This window comes from Octopus bimaculoides, chromosome 19 (assembly GCF_046866305.1).
Source record: "Octopus bimaculoides isolate indiv1 chromosome 19, ASM4686630v1, whole genome shotgun sequence".
Lineage (NCBI taxonomy): Eukaryota > Metazoa > Mollusca > Cephalopoda > Octopoda > Octopodidae > Octopus > Octopus bimaculoides.
Window position 1 is genome coordinate 37,114,696 of NC_142946.1, and position 17,382 is coordinate 37,132,077.

At 37.7% G+C, this 17,382-nt stretch overlaps 1 protein-coding gene across 1 annotated transcript in view; it reads left to right on the plus strand.

Annotated features, from left to right (window-relative positions):
• The first annotated feature begins 4,793 nt into the window (after window positions 1-4,793).
• Window positions 4,794-17,382, plus strand: part of LOC106871772 (uncharacterized) — a 62,701-nt gene continuing 50,112 nt past the window's right edge. The window contains exon 1 of the mRNA XM_014918410.3: window positions 4,794-4,823. Within this exon, the coding sequence (XP_014773896.2) occupies window positions 4,808-4,823 (16 nt within the window). The 5' untranslated portion in view covers window positions 4,794-4,807. The remainder of the gene's footprint in view (window positions 4,824-17,382) is intronic.

A 17,382-nucleotide genomic window follows, 5' to 3' on the forward strand; every position in this document is an offset into this window, starting at 1 on the left:
CACCAATAATGAGATAACAAGGAAACCCGTACACAGTTGCTTGTGTGAAAAAAATCTAAGAGCACTATTGGTAATGTAAAATCCAGTACATGTTGCATGATCAGATCTTCAGTGACTAAACTGACAATACTAAAACCTCGATAAAGAGGATGAGCTTAAGACATACTATATCAAGCACAACCAGAGTCCAAAAATGCAGCCCTACCATGTATAATCAAGTACTGTTCTATGGCTGATAATCTTGAATAGTGTGGACTGCTAGCACTGTTACGAACAGCAACTGCATTCTCAATTGAGATTATTCAGGTAACCTGTTCTGACATTCAACAATGTCTATCAAAAACAAATTTCCGGTGGTTCCATGTTAAACAAAAATTGTCTTCTGTAATGATCAAAATAATTGGTGACATCAGACTCGGGAGGAATAGTTTTCATACTACTAGTGGAATAGAAAACCCATTTTTGATAGGTGAACTTCTGCCACAATTTAGGTTTAAGTAACTCAAGCAGTTGTAAATTTGCTCACAAGTTGCAGGACTGCTTGGTTTGCTTTTTAAACTGTCTTTCAATCTTGTGCACAGTGATTTACCTGTAAGCAATATTGATAAAGGATCTGAATAGGCAAAGGTCCTCACAAAAGCCCAGAACAACCATTTCGAGCGTGGCCGTTGCCAGTATCGCCTGACTGGCCTTCGTGTAGGTGACACGTAAAAGCACCCACTACACTCTCTGAGTGGTTGGCGTTGGAAGGGCATCCAGCTGTAGAAACTCTGCCAAATTTAGATTGGAGCCTGGTGTTGCCATCCGGTTTCACCAGTCCTCAGTCAAGTCGTTCAACCCATGCTAGCATGGAAAGCGGACGTTAAACGATGATGATGATGAATGCACAGTATCTCAAAAACTTGGATTTGAGTGAGGCCTTCACTTGCACTTTACAAGATCTCAGAGATAACACATCATGGGTGGAGTCATAGTCTTTACTCTGATGAGTTGAGAACATGCCTCAAAAAGCCTACATTTGGGGACAAGTGGACAAACTTCATCTTCCTACCAGAATGAGAGTGGCTCATAACTGATGTCTCAGCCACTCGATTTCTATAGTTTTATTTCGGTAAGAAATGGTCAGTAACTAGTTACTACCAAGTGGAAGTGTCAAAATACCAAAACATTGTGGAACAATCATTAACATAGTTGCAGGCGTAGCTGATTAAAAAGCTTTGGTTGGCCCGAGGCTATAGTAGAAGACATTTGCCCAAGGTGCCACACAATGGGGCTGAATGCAGAACCATGTAGTTGGTGAGCAAGCTACTTACCACACGGTCACTCCTGATCCCTGTAACATAGTGGTTCAACAGAAGAGACTCAATAAAATAAGTACTATACTAAACAAAAAGTACTGGTGTTGATTTGTTTGACCAAACCTTTCAACATGGCCACACTCCAGTTAAGGAAACCAGTCAAAGGTAAATGAAAAATTCATTGCAAAAGCAATACTTCATTCTTGTATTTGTTCCAGTCATTTGACTGCAGCCATGGCTTTTAGTCAAAAGAATCAACCCCATTACATATTTCTTTTTAGTCTGGTACTTATTCTATCAGCCTCTTTTTGCCGAACTGCTAGGTTACAGGGATGTAAACACACCAGCACTGCTTGTCATGGGGGGGGGGACAAACACACACACACATATGTATGACGGGCCTCTTTCAGTTTCCCATCTACCAAATCCACTCAAGGCTTTGGTTGGCCTGAGGCTATAACAGAGGACACTTGCCCAAGGTGCCACACAGTGAGACTGAACCTAGAACCATGTAGTTGGGAAGCAAGTGTCTTAAACTCTCACAGCATTATAGAAAACATGACTGGCTTTCTGAACATGCAGTCCTGGTTCACAAAACTGATGTTGTGCAGCATATTAACATCACCATCACTCAACAGGTTCCAGTACATTAACAGTTGATGTTAAGGATATTGTCCAAGACCAGAGTTTCATAGTTTTCTTCAACTTACTGCTGTCCCTATTTACAATCTGTGGTTGAATAAATGTTACCACAAAATTTTAACGCATCAAAACTCTGTAATGAAAAAGGTGTCAGAACTTATGTGGCCCATGTGATCAAAGCCACCATTATGACTGGTTGTGTTAAAGGAAATGTTTTCATTCCACACATTCCATCATCCCATTAATTATGTCATTTCATGTCAAGTGCCTTCAGCTTCTTGTGATTCTGTATTTTTCTATGACTATCCAGTTTCATGGAAAGTCCCTCAAGGTTGCTGGTGTTGAACTGAAAAGTTCATGTTACTTTCATGGTCAGCTCTATGATGTATGCTGACATTCTGGGCCAAGCAGACATCTTTTCATCTGAACACCAAACAACAAAAGCTGAAATGTTGTCTACTGCAGAGATTGAATGAGTTTCTATTAGAATTGCTTTTGTTCGAAGTAGTAATAAAACACCATTCCAAAGACTCCACATAAAATAGAAATGTGGGAATAATTGAAACATGCGCTTGCATTACAATAAGAATATATATTATTGTACTACATGTAAACTTGCTAAAAGTCATTTAAGTTTTACACAAAAATTGTTTCAATATATTCAGCACTCAAGCCATACCAGGTACCTCTGTCTGTGTGTGTACATGTGTTTGTTTTACGTTTACACTACTTTTAACAATCATTGCCAAGTAATCTATTGATTTGACAAAGAGATGTCCATAGATTAAACCTTCAAAGCCTGTGGCTGCAGTCCAATAAGAGAAAAAAAGATTGCATATCATCATCATTTTAATGTCAACTTCTCCATGTTTGCCTGGGTCAGATGGAATTTGCAGAAAATAATTTTCTACAGCTGGATGCCCTTACTATCGCTGACCTTCTCCTCTTTCCAAGTTAGGTAATTTTTTACCCATGGAGTGGCTGTGTGGTAAGTAGCTTGCTTACCAACCACATGGTTCTGGGTTCATTCACACTGCATGGCACCTTGGGCAAGTGTCTTCTACTGTAGCCTCGGGCCAACCAAAGCCTTGTGAGTGAATTTGGTAGACAGAAACTGAAAGAAGCCCGTCGTATGTGTGTATATATATGTGTGTGTGTGTGTATATGTTTGTGTGTCGGTTTCCCCCCACTCCCAACATCGCTTGACAACCAATGATGGTGTGTTTATGTCCCTGTAACTTAGCGGTTCAGCAAAAGAAACCGATAGAATAAGTACTAGGCGTCCAAGGAATAAGTCCTGGGGTCGATTTGCTCAACTAAAGGTGGTGCTCCACCATGGCCACAGTCAAATGACTGAAACAAGTACAGAGTATGGCTTGATATGTTTTTACAGAAGATTAGGAAGGGAAGACAACACTTGCAATCATGCCGTGCCAAGACAAGGAGACATGAACTCACACAAATGTACACACACACACATACATACATACATACAATACAATTACAAAGAATATGGAGACAGGTACATCTTCAAATTTATCTAATAATTAAACAATAATACACACGCACCTGCATACACAGACACACACACATACATATAAACACGTGTGTGTGTATATATATATATATATATATATATATATATATATATATATACACATATATACACACATATATTTATGTGTGACAGACTTTCAGATTTTTGCCTACCAAGTCCACTTGCAATGCTTTGGGTGGACTGGGGTTATAGATAAAGACACTTATCCAAAGTGCAGTGTCATGCAGTGGGACTGAACCAAGGGGCAAATGTTTGGCAACCAAACTTCTTAATCACATAGCCATACCTGTGCCTATAATGATATTTTTTTTTTTACCTCTGCACCAATATGCATGCTACACTTTGCCCAGTAGTATCGTACATTTACTAATCAAAGCAGATATTGAAGGCTAGCACTTCTGATTAATATCCTGATTACATCAATGCTTCAACTCGAAACAGGCGTCATCCTAGCAGCGGGAAATTTAGACAGTGTCACGTGACAACTTGCTGGGACAGCCTGCTGGAGCCTAGCAGCAGGTATAAAAAGGGGAATTTGACAAGACAGTCAGTCGGACGCTGACACTCGTTGATGCTGCATCGAAGAGGCCAGGGAATAGAAGAAAGAAGACATGCACCGAACACCAGAGCTGAAGACACCTCCGGAAGGGGGGGGGGGGGGGGCACGTCAAAACGGTAAAGGGGTAGGGGTCGAAACCGGACGTGGTTCCTCCTGATGATGTCTTGAGCTAACTGGATCCTATAAAGGAGCTGTTGTGGTAGCAGACCACGAAACATGGTTGAAATTCTTCAGAACATATCTCCTGACTTTTTATTTATGTATGTAATCACTGTTTTCTTTTTTCGGGGTTTTTTCCGATGCAGAATTTTTACTACCAAATACCCTTCCTGTCACCAACTCCTTTAGTTATCTCCCATGACATGTGAGCGCATGCACATGCACACACATACGCAGACACATACATGTGTGCGTGGAAAGACATAGAGAGTGCACTATAAAAGGAACTTACTGGAGTGTTATAAGTAAAACAGACTTGCTATGAAAATGGGTATTTACGTAAAGTCATACCGATAAATTTTCCTCATCTCAATAATTTTAACGACGTGTAGTGCTTATATGTACACACACACACACACTGAATAAAATACGTTGATTTTATTCGAATACTCGAAAACATTATTAACAAGCTAAGAGAGAGAGAGAGTTGTATGCAGTGTTCAGGAGAGATCCGGAACTATTTTACAGACGCAACTATATTTCAGCTACCACCGTCCCTGTAGATTTTCAAGCCGTCATTGGATGTAAATCATGGCTGATGGTTCAGGTATGTTTACAGTTTGTTCGCAAACATTTTGTCCTCCACACTCTCTCTTCTTGTTTCAGTCAGATATTTTATCATTATTAATATCCTACTTCAATCAATGCTGCAGCGATATTTATCGTCCTTCTTCTTAAAAGTTGGAACTTTTATGTCAAAAAACATACTCAATTTTTGTGTTATATTGGGTGTTTATATATATATATATGTGTTGTGTTTTATATTCTGCTTTCGCGCCTCCTCCTACCTTCTCTTTCTCTCTCTCTCTTTTTATCCCATTTGCTCTAATCCTCCTCTTTCCTCTCTCTTTTTCACTCTCTCTCTCTCTCTCTTCCTTCCCCTTTTCGTTCTTATCCTTCTTTTTCACTCTTTACCTTTCCCCTTTTTATCCCCTTCTTTCTGTTATTGGAATTTTACATCTCCCTTCCCTTGTATTTTTTATTTTGCCCTATCTCTTCTTTTCTTTATATTTCATTTTGATCTCTCCCTCTTTCTTCCTATCACCATATTCCGTCTTCTACTTTTTTTCTGACATTACATTTTCGCAGTGCCTTTCTCTCGTGCCTCTCTCTATTGTTACTGTCTTTTTATCACATCTATCACTACTCTCTCTCTTGTTCATTTTGTTTTTCAATTACATAGCGTCACTGTCATACCACCTTATTTTCCTTATACTCACGCATTTAAATATTTTTTAACTACTGTCTTTCCGTCACCTCTCATATTTTATCCACAAATAAAGACTGTCCACCAAATGCGGTGTTGAGCACTCGTTCTCACAGTTCGATACTATCGTGTGTGCGCACACTCACGCACATACATAAAACATTGTTTTTCTCCGTAACGCACACTCTTTGTTTCTATTTTTCTCTGTTCTTTTCTATTTATCATTCTATCTGTCTTGCCGTTATTCAAATGTTCTCTTCACTGAACTATCTATTTATCTGTATCTCTTCTCCATTTTTATCTGTCTGTCTGTCTCTCCCCTTGTACTACAATTACTAATCCACCCTTTTTCTTTCTCTTAAAACGTATCATCATGTCCCCTTCTCTCTCGCCATTACTTCCCCTATGTCTGTCTGTCTGTCATTCACCCTCTCTTTCTCTCTTTTATTAGGTCTCTTTTCCTTCATCTTGTCTTTCTCACATTAGTCTCTCTCTCTCTCTCTGCAATTTACCCGTCCCTCTCTCTTGTATCACTTGTCCCGTTATTCAGTTTATATTAATTTCTCCCATCCTGTATCTATTCAGTTTACCCACTCCTGCGAAATTGCTGGCCTTGTGCCAAAATTTGAAATATTCCTTCAGTATGTCTCTCACGACATCTCTCCTCTTACTTATTTCTATGCATCTTACACTCGTCTTCCTCACTGTTATTAACTGTCCTTCCTCTCTGAGCTTCAATCCCATCTATACTTTAAACATCGCACCTCATTGACACAGCTGATGAGACTGTTCTCTTAAATGGAGAACCGACCATAAAATGAGGGTCTGCTTTATGATTATTATATTTACGTAGAATTGACACCCCAACTTTGTAGCCACTTAATCCCCTTCAGAAGAGATTTTGAAGTATAGTCTCACATGTATAGGGATGTGTGTTTTGTTTTTGCTCTCCTCCATTTCATTTTAATTTATATTGTGCTTATTGTATATATTTCTATTTATTATGCGTAATATATATGGAAACGAGTGTGTACGTACACAGACAAGGGCTGGTCTGAAAGTAATAAAAAAGTGGGCATAACTTTTTTTAACTGACTCAGGTCGAATTGCACGTGTTGGTAGAATAACTCTTGCTCTAAGGTCCTACTAAACAGTCTCTATTTCAGGTGATAAATATGTGCCATCATTTAACTCATTGGATCTCAACCATTTTTTTTTTTTTTTTTTGCCTATGGACCACCTTGATTTCCATTTTACTCGCGTAGATCTCCATAGCCATTCATCTATATGAATGTGTGTCTGTGTGTGTATCTCTAAAACTTGAGAACTACACAAGCAATTTCATTCAAATTTTACATATGCCTTACTTAGGGTCCATGTAGTGCCATAGGCCCAAAATTTTTTTTAACTTCTTGCCTAGTACGAACCCAGAGCAATATCATATCTTCTCCATTATTTCAGTATTATCTGTCAAAAGTGAAACAATAACATTTCTCTATTGTAATGTCAGATATTTTCACTTTAGTAGCTTCACTTTACTATCGGAACTATTAAAGTGAAACTATTATATCACATATACAGGCATACATATATGTGTGTGTGTGTGTGTGTGTACATCTGCACAAATATATATATATATATATAGCTGTATATGTATAGATATATGGATGTATGTATGTGTGTGTGTGTGTGTGTGTGTACATATATATATTTATACACACATATATATATATATATAGAGAGAGAGAGATGTGCATGTAATATGTACACATATATACACCCATACACACACATACATACACACACACACATATATATACATAGGTGCAGGTGTGGCTGTGTGGTAAGAAACTTGGTTCCAAAACACATGGGCCTGGGTTCACTCCCACTGTGTGGTGACAGGGCATGTGTCTTCTGCTATAGCCTCAGACCAACCAAAGCTTTGTGAGTGGATTTCATAGACAGAAACTGAAAGAAATCAATCATATATATATGTATGTATATATGTAAGTGTATGTGTGTTTCTTTGTCTCTGTGTTTCTCCCTCATCACTGCTTCACAACTGCTGTTCGTTTATTTACATCCCCATAACTTACTCCTTTGACAAGAAGAAACTGATAGAATAAGTACCAAGCTTATCAAAATAAAAAAAAAAAGCACTAGGCAATGTCTCAAATTTTTGTTTGCCCACTCAGTTGTATCTATCAATCTATCGTTTTGTGTGTATGTGTATGTATATTATATAATACACACACATATACATGTATGTATATGTGCATATTCATATCTATTATATAAAAGTCAATGTCTTTATGTTTGTGTTACTTATACATTCGAAAACTACTGCACCGATCCTCATGAAATTTGGAACACAAAATCCAAGCATAGGGAGAAGGGTAATGCTGTGTGCTTCATACAATTTCATGGACCAAAATTACTGAATGAATCCTTATGATATTTGGAGCTTAGATTCAATGCATAAGGGTGGGTATAATGCAATATGTTTGGTTTAAATTTGAGATGGCTTAAACGGAGCAGAACCCCCATAAAAATTCATAAATTTTCAATGTTGATAAAATTTCAACCATGGGTAATTGACACACATCAAGAAGTATTCTCAAAGTTTCCACTTCTCATGAGAATTCTAAGACCCCCCCCCCCTAGTGGGGGCCTTAACTCTCAAATTTTAGTCATTTTTTATGATCCAAATCTAGGTCAAAAGTACTGAATGGATCTTTATGAAATTTGGAAATTATATTCTATGCATAAGGGCCATAACCCCCATGAAAATTCATATTTTTGCTGTTGATGTAATTTTAACCATAGATATTAGACACAAATGAAGTAATATTTCTAAAATTTCATCTTCTTAGAAGTTAGAAAGACCCTTTCATGGGGACTTAACACCCACAATTTAGTCATTTTATCTAAGCAAAGACGAATACAGTTGTACTCTTGGAAGCTGTAGGTCACCCAAGCATAAAAGATGAGCATTATTTGTAATACAATGGTACAACAGTGTAAGAGTTTGCTTTGAGATCTACTTAGATTGTGATTTCTGCAATATGGTGCATAAATTGTCAAGTAAATGAGAGGCATCTTTCCCTCCACTGATTCATTTGCAAAGTGTTCAGTAAAGTTATTTGGTTGCAGACCTCCTTTGAGTCTTTTTATTATTACTCGGTCACACATAGTCCCCCGATGGTAACATTGATTTCAAGTCCTTCCCAGATGATTGACTGGTTATTGAAAGACATTTATAGATTGTAAATTTATTCTGTCCAGTTACCTATCGGTATAGTGGTCATTTGCAAACTCCAGAGGTGACACTTTCATTTCTCCTTAGCCCTCACGTCCCACAGTTGTTAATGTTTTTGAGTTGGGTCACACCCTTCCAATTGCTATAGATCCGTAATGCATCTTATGACTGTGCCTGTCACCTGTATGGTGAAGAATCCAACATTGGTAGTGGTAACGACTAGGGTAGGGTAGCTGATTGCTTATTGTGATCAGTCGTCGTTTGGTTTCCTGTAGCTTTGCTCTTTTTTACAAACCCAGTGAACATGCATATATTTCCTATTTCAAAGAAATTCAAACAATAGATATAAGAGCCAAGTTACAAAGATTCTCAACAATTCAACTTCTCTGGTTGACATTAAGTCACCCTCCCCCAGTAGGGGCCTTAACTCCCACATTTTAGAGCTCCATGACCTCCATTTTTCAGGAGCAAAATCCTTTTAACAGGTTCCATAAGACTGGAATTTTGGAATCTGCGCATAAAGATCAGTAGTATGGGATACATGTGTCATGATTAGAATTTTTTTAGGGTGTGTAAAGAGGGAAAGAATGCTCATTTGCAATTTTGATGAAATTCGAACCATAGTAAAACCAGTTCATTAGAGAAAATCTAACAGAAAAGTCTAATTCTTCAATTGCATGTCACACGGGCAACGCTGGGTATCTCTGCTACTTGTATATAAAGAGATCCTACTGTATTTTTATGATTAAATATCATTAGAAATTGTATAAAAAAAAAATTTTGATATTTTGTGTATTGTAGAAGTATAGCCAATTTATTACAAATAAATTTTAACAACAAAATCTTATATGAACCCTGGTTGAGAACAACTGATTTAGCTCAAATCTGAAATACACTTTGAAAAAAAAATCAGATCTGCACTGTTGTACCTACTTCGTAGTCACTGTCATCTTGGGTGTGTTATCAAACTGCTGTCCCTGAAGACTGTCCTTCATTGGACCAAACAGGTGGACATTGGTGCCATTCCAGGCTGTATGGTGGATTGGGAATCATTGATTACCTGATTTGCTATGAAAGATGTGTGGCTGTGCATTGCCTTGATGAATCTAGATTATCTTCAGATTCTTGTTTCAACAATTCCTCTTTTAAGGTTTTTCTAAGCTCTTGGAGTGACCCATGTTGGCATGGGTTGGATAGGAGTTTTTAAGGCAACATTATGTGGCTGGATCAGATACCTTTCTTGATGCCAACCCTATTAAATCTTTGTAATTTCAAAATCCTTTTCTAGTAATGAATGTATAAAGCAACAGATTTCAAACTCCTGTTCATTATCGTCTTCCAGGCTATAACAGATTAGTTTAAAACCGCTTGCTCATTTGAATCCATATATGCTGATGACAGTGGAGGCGCAATGGCCCAGTGGTTAGGGCAGCAGACTCGCGGTCATAGGATCGCGGTTTCGATTCCCAGACCGGGCATTGTGAGTGTTTATTGAGCGAAAACACCTAAATCTCTACGAGTCTCCGGCAGGGGATGGTGGTGAACCCTGCTGAACTCTTTTTCACCACAACTTTCTCTCACTCTTACTTCCTGTTTCTGTTGTGCCTGTAATTCAAAGGGTCAGCCTTGTCACACTGTGTCACGCTGAATATCCCCGAGAACTACGTTAAGGGTACACGTGTCTGTGGAGTGCTCAGCCATTTGCACGTTAATTTCACGAGCAGGCTGTTCCGTTGATCGGATCAACTGGGACCCTCGACGGAGTGCCATGCTGATGACAGTTCTTCAAATTGAACCTGCAGCAGATTTTTGAAAATCCAGATATAGAAGCAAAACCTGGAATTGAGTACCCTCAGAGTGAAATTTACACAGATTACACTTTTAATGGCAGTGAGCTGGCAGAATTGTTAGCTCACTCGGTGAATTGCTTAGAAGTAATTTCATCCATTTTTACATTCTGAGTTCAAATTCTGCCATGGTTGACTTTGCTTTTCATCTTTTTGGGGTTGATAAATAGGTACCAGTTGAATACTGGGATGAATGTTATCGACTGAACTACCCCTGGGAATAAGTATATAAACTGTTTCCCTCTGCCAAGCCTTTTTGAGCCAGTATGGCAGAGTAGGCTCAACAAACCAGTATGATCTCGAGCCATTCTCTGGTGGAGAGAACATGCTGAGAAGGCCTTCATCCTGTAGTGGACTGAGCATGGGCAATCCAATCAAGTCCAACAGTTTTAATAAGTAGAAAAGAAGAGTGAACTACTCTGCTTCCATGAGAGGGCATTGTTCACATGGGAAATGCTTGGTATTTACAAACACTGCTGTCTATTCCATTTTCTGGTGAGAATAAAGTCTGTCTGACACGTGTGCTCACCTGACTGGTAGGTGATCAGGTGGCATTGGCTACTTTCCTCAAATTCATACCGCAATGTTGAGGTCGTTTGAATCACATCCCAGCATTCTTCCCCATTCTTTGTATCATACCCATACCCTTAATGCACACCATAGAAGTCATTGTGGTGTTGCCTAATACAAGGGGGTGCTGAAAAGTTCCTGGCTTTAAGGGTATCATGAAAGACCTTGTTGGAGGCCTACTCTTGCAAATTCTTTTGCAGAAATTAGAAAAACTGAAAAACTGCTGCAATAAGTGTGTGAATCTGAGAGGGGAACATGTTGAATGAAGCTATAATTAACTGATTTTCCTGTATTTTCTTTTACCCAAAGCCAGGAACTTTTCAACATCCCTTCACTTATCCATTAATGCAATCGGCCAAGGTAATGGGGCCACTATCATTTTTTTTTTATTGAGGTGCATATGCAGAGATAACTGTCACTGTTTTTTTCTTTCCCCTATGGACTAGCCTAAACATAATTATTTCATCACTTACTCAAACTACTTCAGTTACTTTGTTTATTTGTTTTTTCTGCTAACAGTCTGCCAATATTTATCGTCTGCTTGTTTCAGTCATTAGACTGCAGCCATGCTGGAGCACTGCGTTGAGGAATTTTAGTTCAATGAATTGAACCCAGAGCTTATTTTTTTTCCGTAGAGCCTGGTACTTATTGTATCAATTCTTTTGCCAAACCACTGAGTTATGGAGGCATAAATACACCACCAGTTGTCAATTGGTGGTGGGGGACAAACACAGAAACAAAAACAAACACATATGTATATATGTATATATTTATATATATATATATATATATATACATATATATATATATATATATATATATATATACTTGCTGTGCTTGAGAAGATGTGTCAAGCTTAGTAAGATAGCTGCCATCCATACATAGAGGTTTGTCCTTCACAAATACCAGTGCTGTATAAACACACCCTCGCCAGTGGCATGTAGAAAGCACTCAGCACACTCTGTAAAGTGGTAGACGTAAGGAAGGGCATCCAGCCATAGAAATCATGCCACAACAGACAATTGGAGTTTGGACAGCTCCCAGCTCTCTGGTTGACCAGTTCCTGTCAAACTGTCCAACCCATACCAGCATTAAAAAAAGGACATTAAACGATGATGATGATGATGATATATATGCAATGGGCTACTTTATTTCCATCTACCTAATCCACTCACAAGTTTTTGATCAGCCCAAGGCTACAGTAGAAGACACTTGCCCAAGGTGCCATGCAGTATGACTGAACCCAGAACCATGTGGTTGAGATGCAAACTTCTTACCACACGGTCACACCTGCACTTATTTAAACACATATTATAAAATACAGATGTGGGTTAGAGTGCCATGGGCAGCCTGACATTTTCCATCCAAGCATATTTTATTAGCCAGTATTTTCACACTATTATCTATAACTTTGTGTTCCACCATTAAAGACGATTTATTTCACTTTTGAAGCTTCTAAATTCTTATAACGTAAAAAACGAAAAATAATATTAAAATAAGGGAAGCAACTCAAAAAAGCCAGTGTCATTAATTGAAAATAAAAACAAATGCGTGTGTATGTACCAATTGATTTACATAAAACATTTGTAATGAATAGAAATATTCCTCTTTATTTAAGAAAGAAAACAAAAACCTAGTGGAGTGGCATTTTTTAGTGACCCACAATCAAAAGGGGAGGTAATTTCAACAAATTAGAATTTAATTAGAAAATAAAATTAATTCTCATGCTTGAAGCAAAATTTGATTTATGTTTACTGCATACATCATTCAAGACCATCAGCCATTTCAAGGTAGGTTTATGAAAGCAAGTACATTCCAGACAATTGCTAATTCACTATCTATTTCAGCTGAATGGTATGCTTGTGGTGAGAATAGAGTGAGTGTGTGCTGCACTTTCATTGTATAGTTAATGTGTGTGTGTGGGGGGTGAGGTGCAGGTAGTAATGTAATGGTGGTGTTGGTGGAGCAGAAGCGAAAGCAAGAGCTTGGTAGAAAGAGAGCTGTGGGTGTGTGTGTGAGAGAGAGAGAACCCAAATACAGACACACATACACCACACACACACACACACACATGTATAATGTGTGTACAGGTGAGTGTAATGAGAGAGATTTTGGAATGTAAGCTCAAAACCTATACCCCACACATACTTACACATACACAAATACACACATACGGAAAAAGTTCCAATGGAAAGTATGTTTATAAACATTTGGACAGAAATCAACCAAGAAATCAATTAATTTAATATTATTTCTTTGAAATTATCTGAGCATGCAGGAAAGACTATTTTTGTTTGAATAGTTCAGACATTTTGTGTTATTCAGTGAAATATGAAGGTATTCTGCTAACTGCAAGCATTAGTTCATAGGAAAGGTTTTGTTAGATAGGGTTAAATTTTATTTATTTATTTTTGCTGGAATACTAGACTAATTTTACCTAACACTAGAAATTGGTTTATTATATAGTTAGAACAACATAAAATGCTTATGTGGGATACTAGAGTAAACATATAAGATTAACACTGGATAGTGGTTTTTGTAATGTAGATAATAGTTTACTGGAATTATAGTAGTTATTATATTTTTAACATCAGACAAGGATTTAATTAAATATTGTGGTAATTATTCAGTGTTAGCACTAAATATTGGTCGAGCATAATTGTAGGGTAACATTGTGTTTTCAGTTTCAGTCGCTGTTTTAACCCATTAACATTTAAACTGGCCACATCCAGCCCAAATATTTTACCTACTTTATGTTCAAAGTTGCCAGATCTGATCTCTCATACCTTCTCTACAATGTCCTTATAAAAATATACAACCACATCATTGAAATCTGTCGATAAATAAGCATTACATTTGACAGAGTAATCTGAATGCTAAAGGGTTAATGGATTACTTGATAAATATGTATTGCTAATATCAAACATGGATTAACTATTTTGCTGTTTATATTATACCAGTTTAATCTCTGTGCTTCATAGCTACTACTATGAAACAATTGATGTTCGTATTTGTAATAAGCAGGTATAGATGTAATAGACATGTTATGCTAATGTTTCACTCCTGCTTTTTGTCTATTAGTTTCCCACCAACTGCGTTATGCTTTTAACACTATTGATACTGTCAGAATGAATGGTATTGCCCAGGTGTCGAAACCATAATGATATGCATTAGGCAACTGATGATAGAAGTATATGTTTGATTTGCATGTTGTCTGTGAATTTTTTTAAAAGTTGTCCTTCATTCTGTTTGGATCGAACTTGTTAAAGGATTCTTGGTTTTTAGTGTGGTTTTGTTGCTTATATTATTCCATACTTTAAGGTGACAAGCTGGTGGAATCACTAGCACTCCAGACAAAACGCTCAGCAGCATTTCTTCTTCATATTCTGAATTCAAATTCCGCTGAGGTCAGCTTTGCCTTTCATCCTTTTGAGGTTAACTAAGTACCAGTTAAGCACTAGGATCAATATAATCCACTAGCTCTCTCCCCACAAAACTTCAGGCCTTGTGCATATAGCAGAAAGGATTATACCATATATTGATATTACATGAATGCCCTTCACTGGGGAATTTCAACCATGTTTCGTGGTCTGCTACCACAACAGCTCCTTTATAGGATCCAGTTAGCTCAAGACATCATCAGGAGGAACCACGTCCGGTTGCGGCCCCTACTCCTCTACCGTTTTGACGTGGCGGGGCCCCACCTTTCGGAGGTGTCTTCAGCTCTGGTGCTGGGTGCATGTCTTCTTTCTTCTATTCCCTGGCCTCTTTGATGCAGCATCAACGAGTGTCAGCGTCCGACTGACTGTCTTGTCAAATTCCCCTTTTTATACCTGCTGCTAGGCTCCAGCAGGCTGCCCCACTGGGATTCTAATTATGGCTAGAGTGATTCTTACTTAAGAGTTCACAGAGGTTTTGTTGCGTATAATATTAATTAGGTTAAGTACATAATGTTAACACTGAGTGTGAGTATTAAACTGGGATAACTCCATATTTTCAGTCAGTGACAAATATTGGGTTAATGAATAAGAAATTAGTTTAGTAAAATATTGGAGTAACAAACAGTATTTAGTTGACTTTAGGCCAGTGGTTCTCAACTGGGGACCACATGACCCTTGGGGGTCCATATAAGATTTTGTTCAAATTTATGTGCAATAAATTTTCTTATACTTTTGCAATACATAAAGTATTTGAATAATTTTTTTATGCACTTCCTAATAATATTTAATTATAAGACTGTAATAGAATTTTTTAAACATCAAATGGCTATAGGGGTCCACCAAAGTAAATAGGAATCAAAGGGGTCTAGAAGGTTTTAAAAAATGGTTGAAAACCACTGCTCCAGGCAATGGATGAGAGTGGTTTAACCCTTTTGTTACTGTATTTATTTTGAGATGCTCAGTTTCTTTCAATTATTTTGAATATAACATAAAATTTAGTAAAATAACTTAGTTCTCATTAAGTTAGTGTTAGGAATATAAATTGTTACTAATGTTTGGTAGAAGATTTTGAAAACAAGACATTTGTACTACAGTATCAGAGCCAGTTTCAGCTGGGTTGGTAATGAAGGGGTTAAGATTTAATCACAATGATCTGACAGCTATTACTGTCAGCTGAACTGAAATTTGAAGCAGGGCCTGATTAGTCAGGCATCTGGTTGAATTGATTAGTGAACTGTGATATACGATTGATCAGTTTGATCTGGCAGCTGGTTGAACTCACTGGTGGATTATCGACTCAGATTGATCAGTTTCATCTGATTGGTGAACTAAGACTGATCTGGCAGCTGGTTGAACTGACAGGTGGGCTATGATATAAGATTGTTCTTACAGTTGGTTGAATTGATTGATTGGTGTACTGTAGTCTAAGATTAATCTGACAGATGACTGAACTATTTGCAATGGCGAGTAAAATGGTTTTTACTGGAAACCCAGTGAAAACCTGATGAGTTTTGAACCTGTCTCTCATTAACAGGTAGGTAAGTCAGTACTCTACCCATCTTTTCATGAGCAGACTATTAAATATTGAGCCACCTCACACTGTCCACTTTTCATAATTGGAAAAACCTTACCTACCTACATGATAAGTCACAGGTTCCCGCTACCTCTAAAACCACTAAAAACAGTTCTTCTCTAAAACCACTAAAAACAGTTCTTCTTTAAGTATTGTTACCACCTCTATAAAGGTGGCAAGCTGACATAAACGTTAGCACGTCAGGCTAAATGCTTAGCACATTTCATCCTTCTTTATGTTCTGTTTTGAAATTCCACTGAGTTCAGCTTTGCCTCTCATCCTTTCAGGGTTGATAAAATAAATACCAGTTGAGCACTGAGGTCAATGTAATTGACTTGGGCTCTCCCACAAACTTGCTGGCCTTGTGCTAAAATTTGAAGGCATTATTACCACCACTACCACTTTAAAACTATCACCGTCAGTACTACTACTACTACTACTACTACTCAATTCTATAACCTGTTATTTATGAGTTGAAAAGACAGAAAAAAAAAAAGAGGGCACGCCATTAAATATTTACAAAAGAAAAGAATTATTATTCTCAACATTAAACTAACAAACGGAACAAAAGACCAAAGAAATTAAAAATATTTGAAAAGGAAAAAAAAAATAACTGCCTCTGAAAAGATTTTGGTACTTCACATATGTGAATGATTTGACATGAAAACCTGATAAGGGTACATTACAATTATGCCATGTCAGAAAGATTGTTGAATAACTAGCTTTTAGAGAGTCTACTTCCTGCCTCTTCTTATTTATTGCTTTATGTACCACCTACCTATCTACATCTGTCTGTATCAACCGGTCTGTTTATCGATCTATCTATCTCTCTTACTCTCTTCTCTCTCTCTCTCTCTCTCTCTCTCTCTCTCTCTCTCTCTCTCTCTCTCTCTCTCTATCTATCTGTCCCTCTTTCTCTTCCTCTCTCCCTCACTCCTGTTTATCTGTATCTGTCCATCCATCTATGAAAATGCACATCTCTCTGTCTGTCAGTCCGTCTATCTGTCCATCTATCTGTCCTATCTATCTATTTACGATCCCTATTGATCGCTATTTTTTTTCTCTCGATCCCTTTTGATCGAACTCCCCCCTTTTTTCCTTCCTACGATCCCTTTTGATCGACACCCACCCCCCTACTTTTTTCCCCTTCCTCCTCCCAAAAAGAAAAGCTCTACATTGTATTTGTCCCATCTTTGTTGAGCCCTGTGTG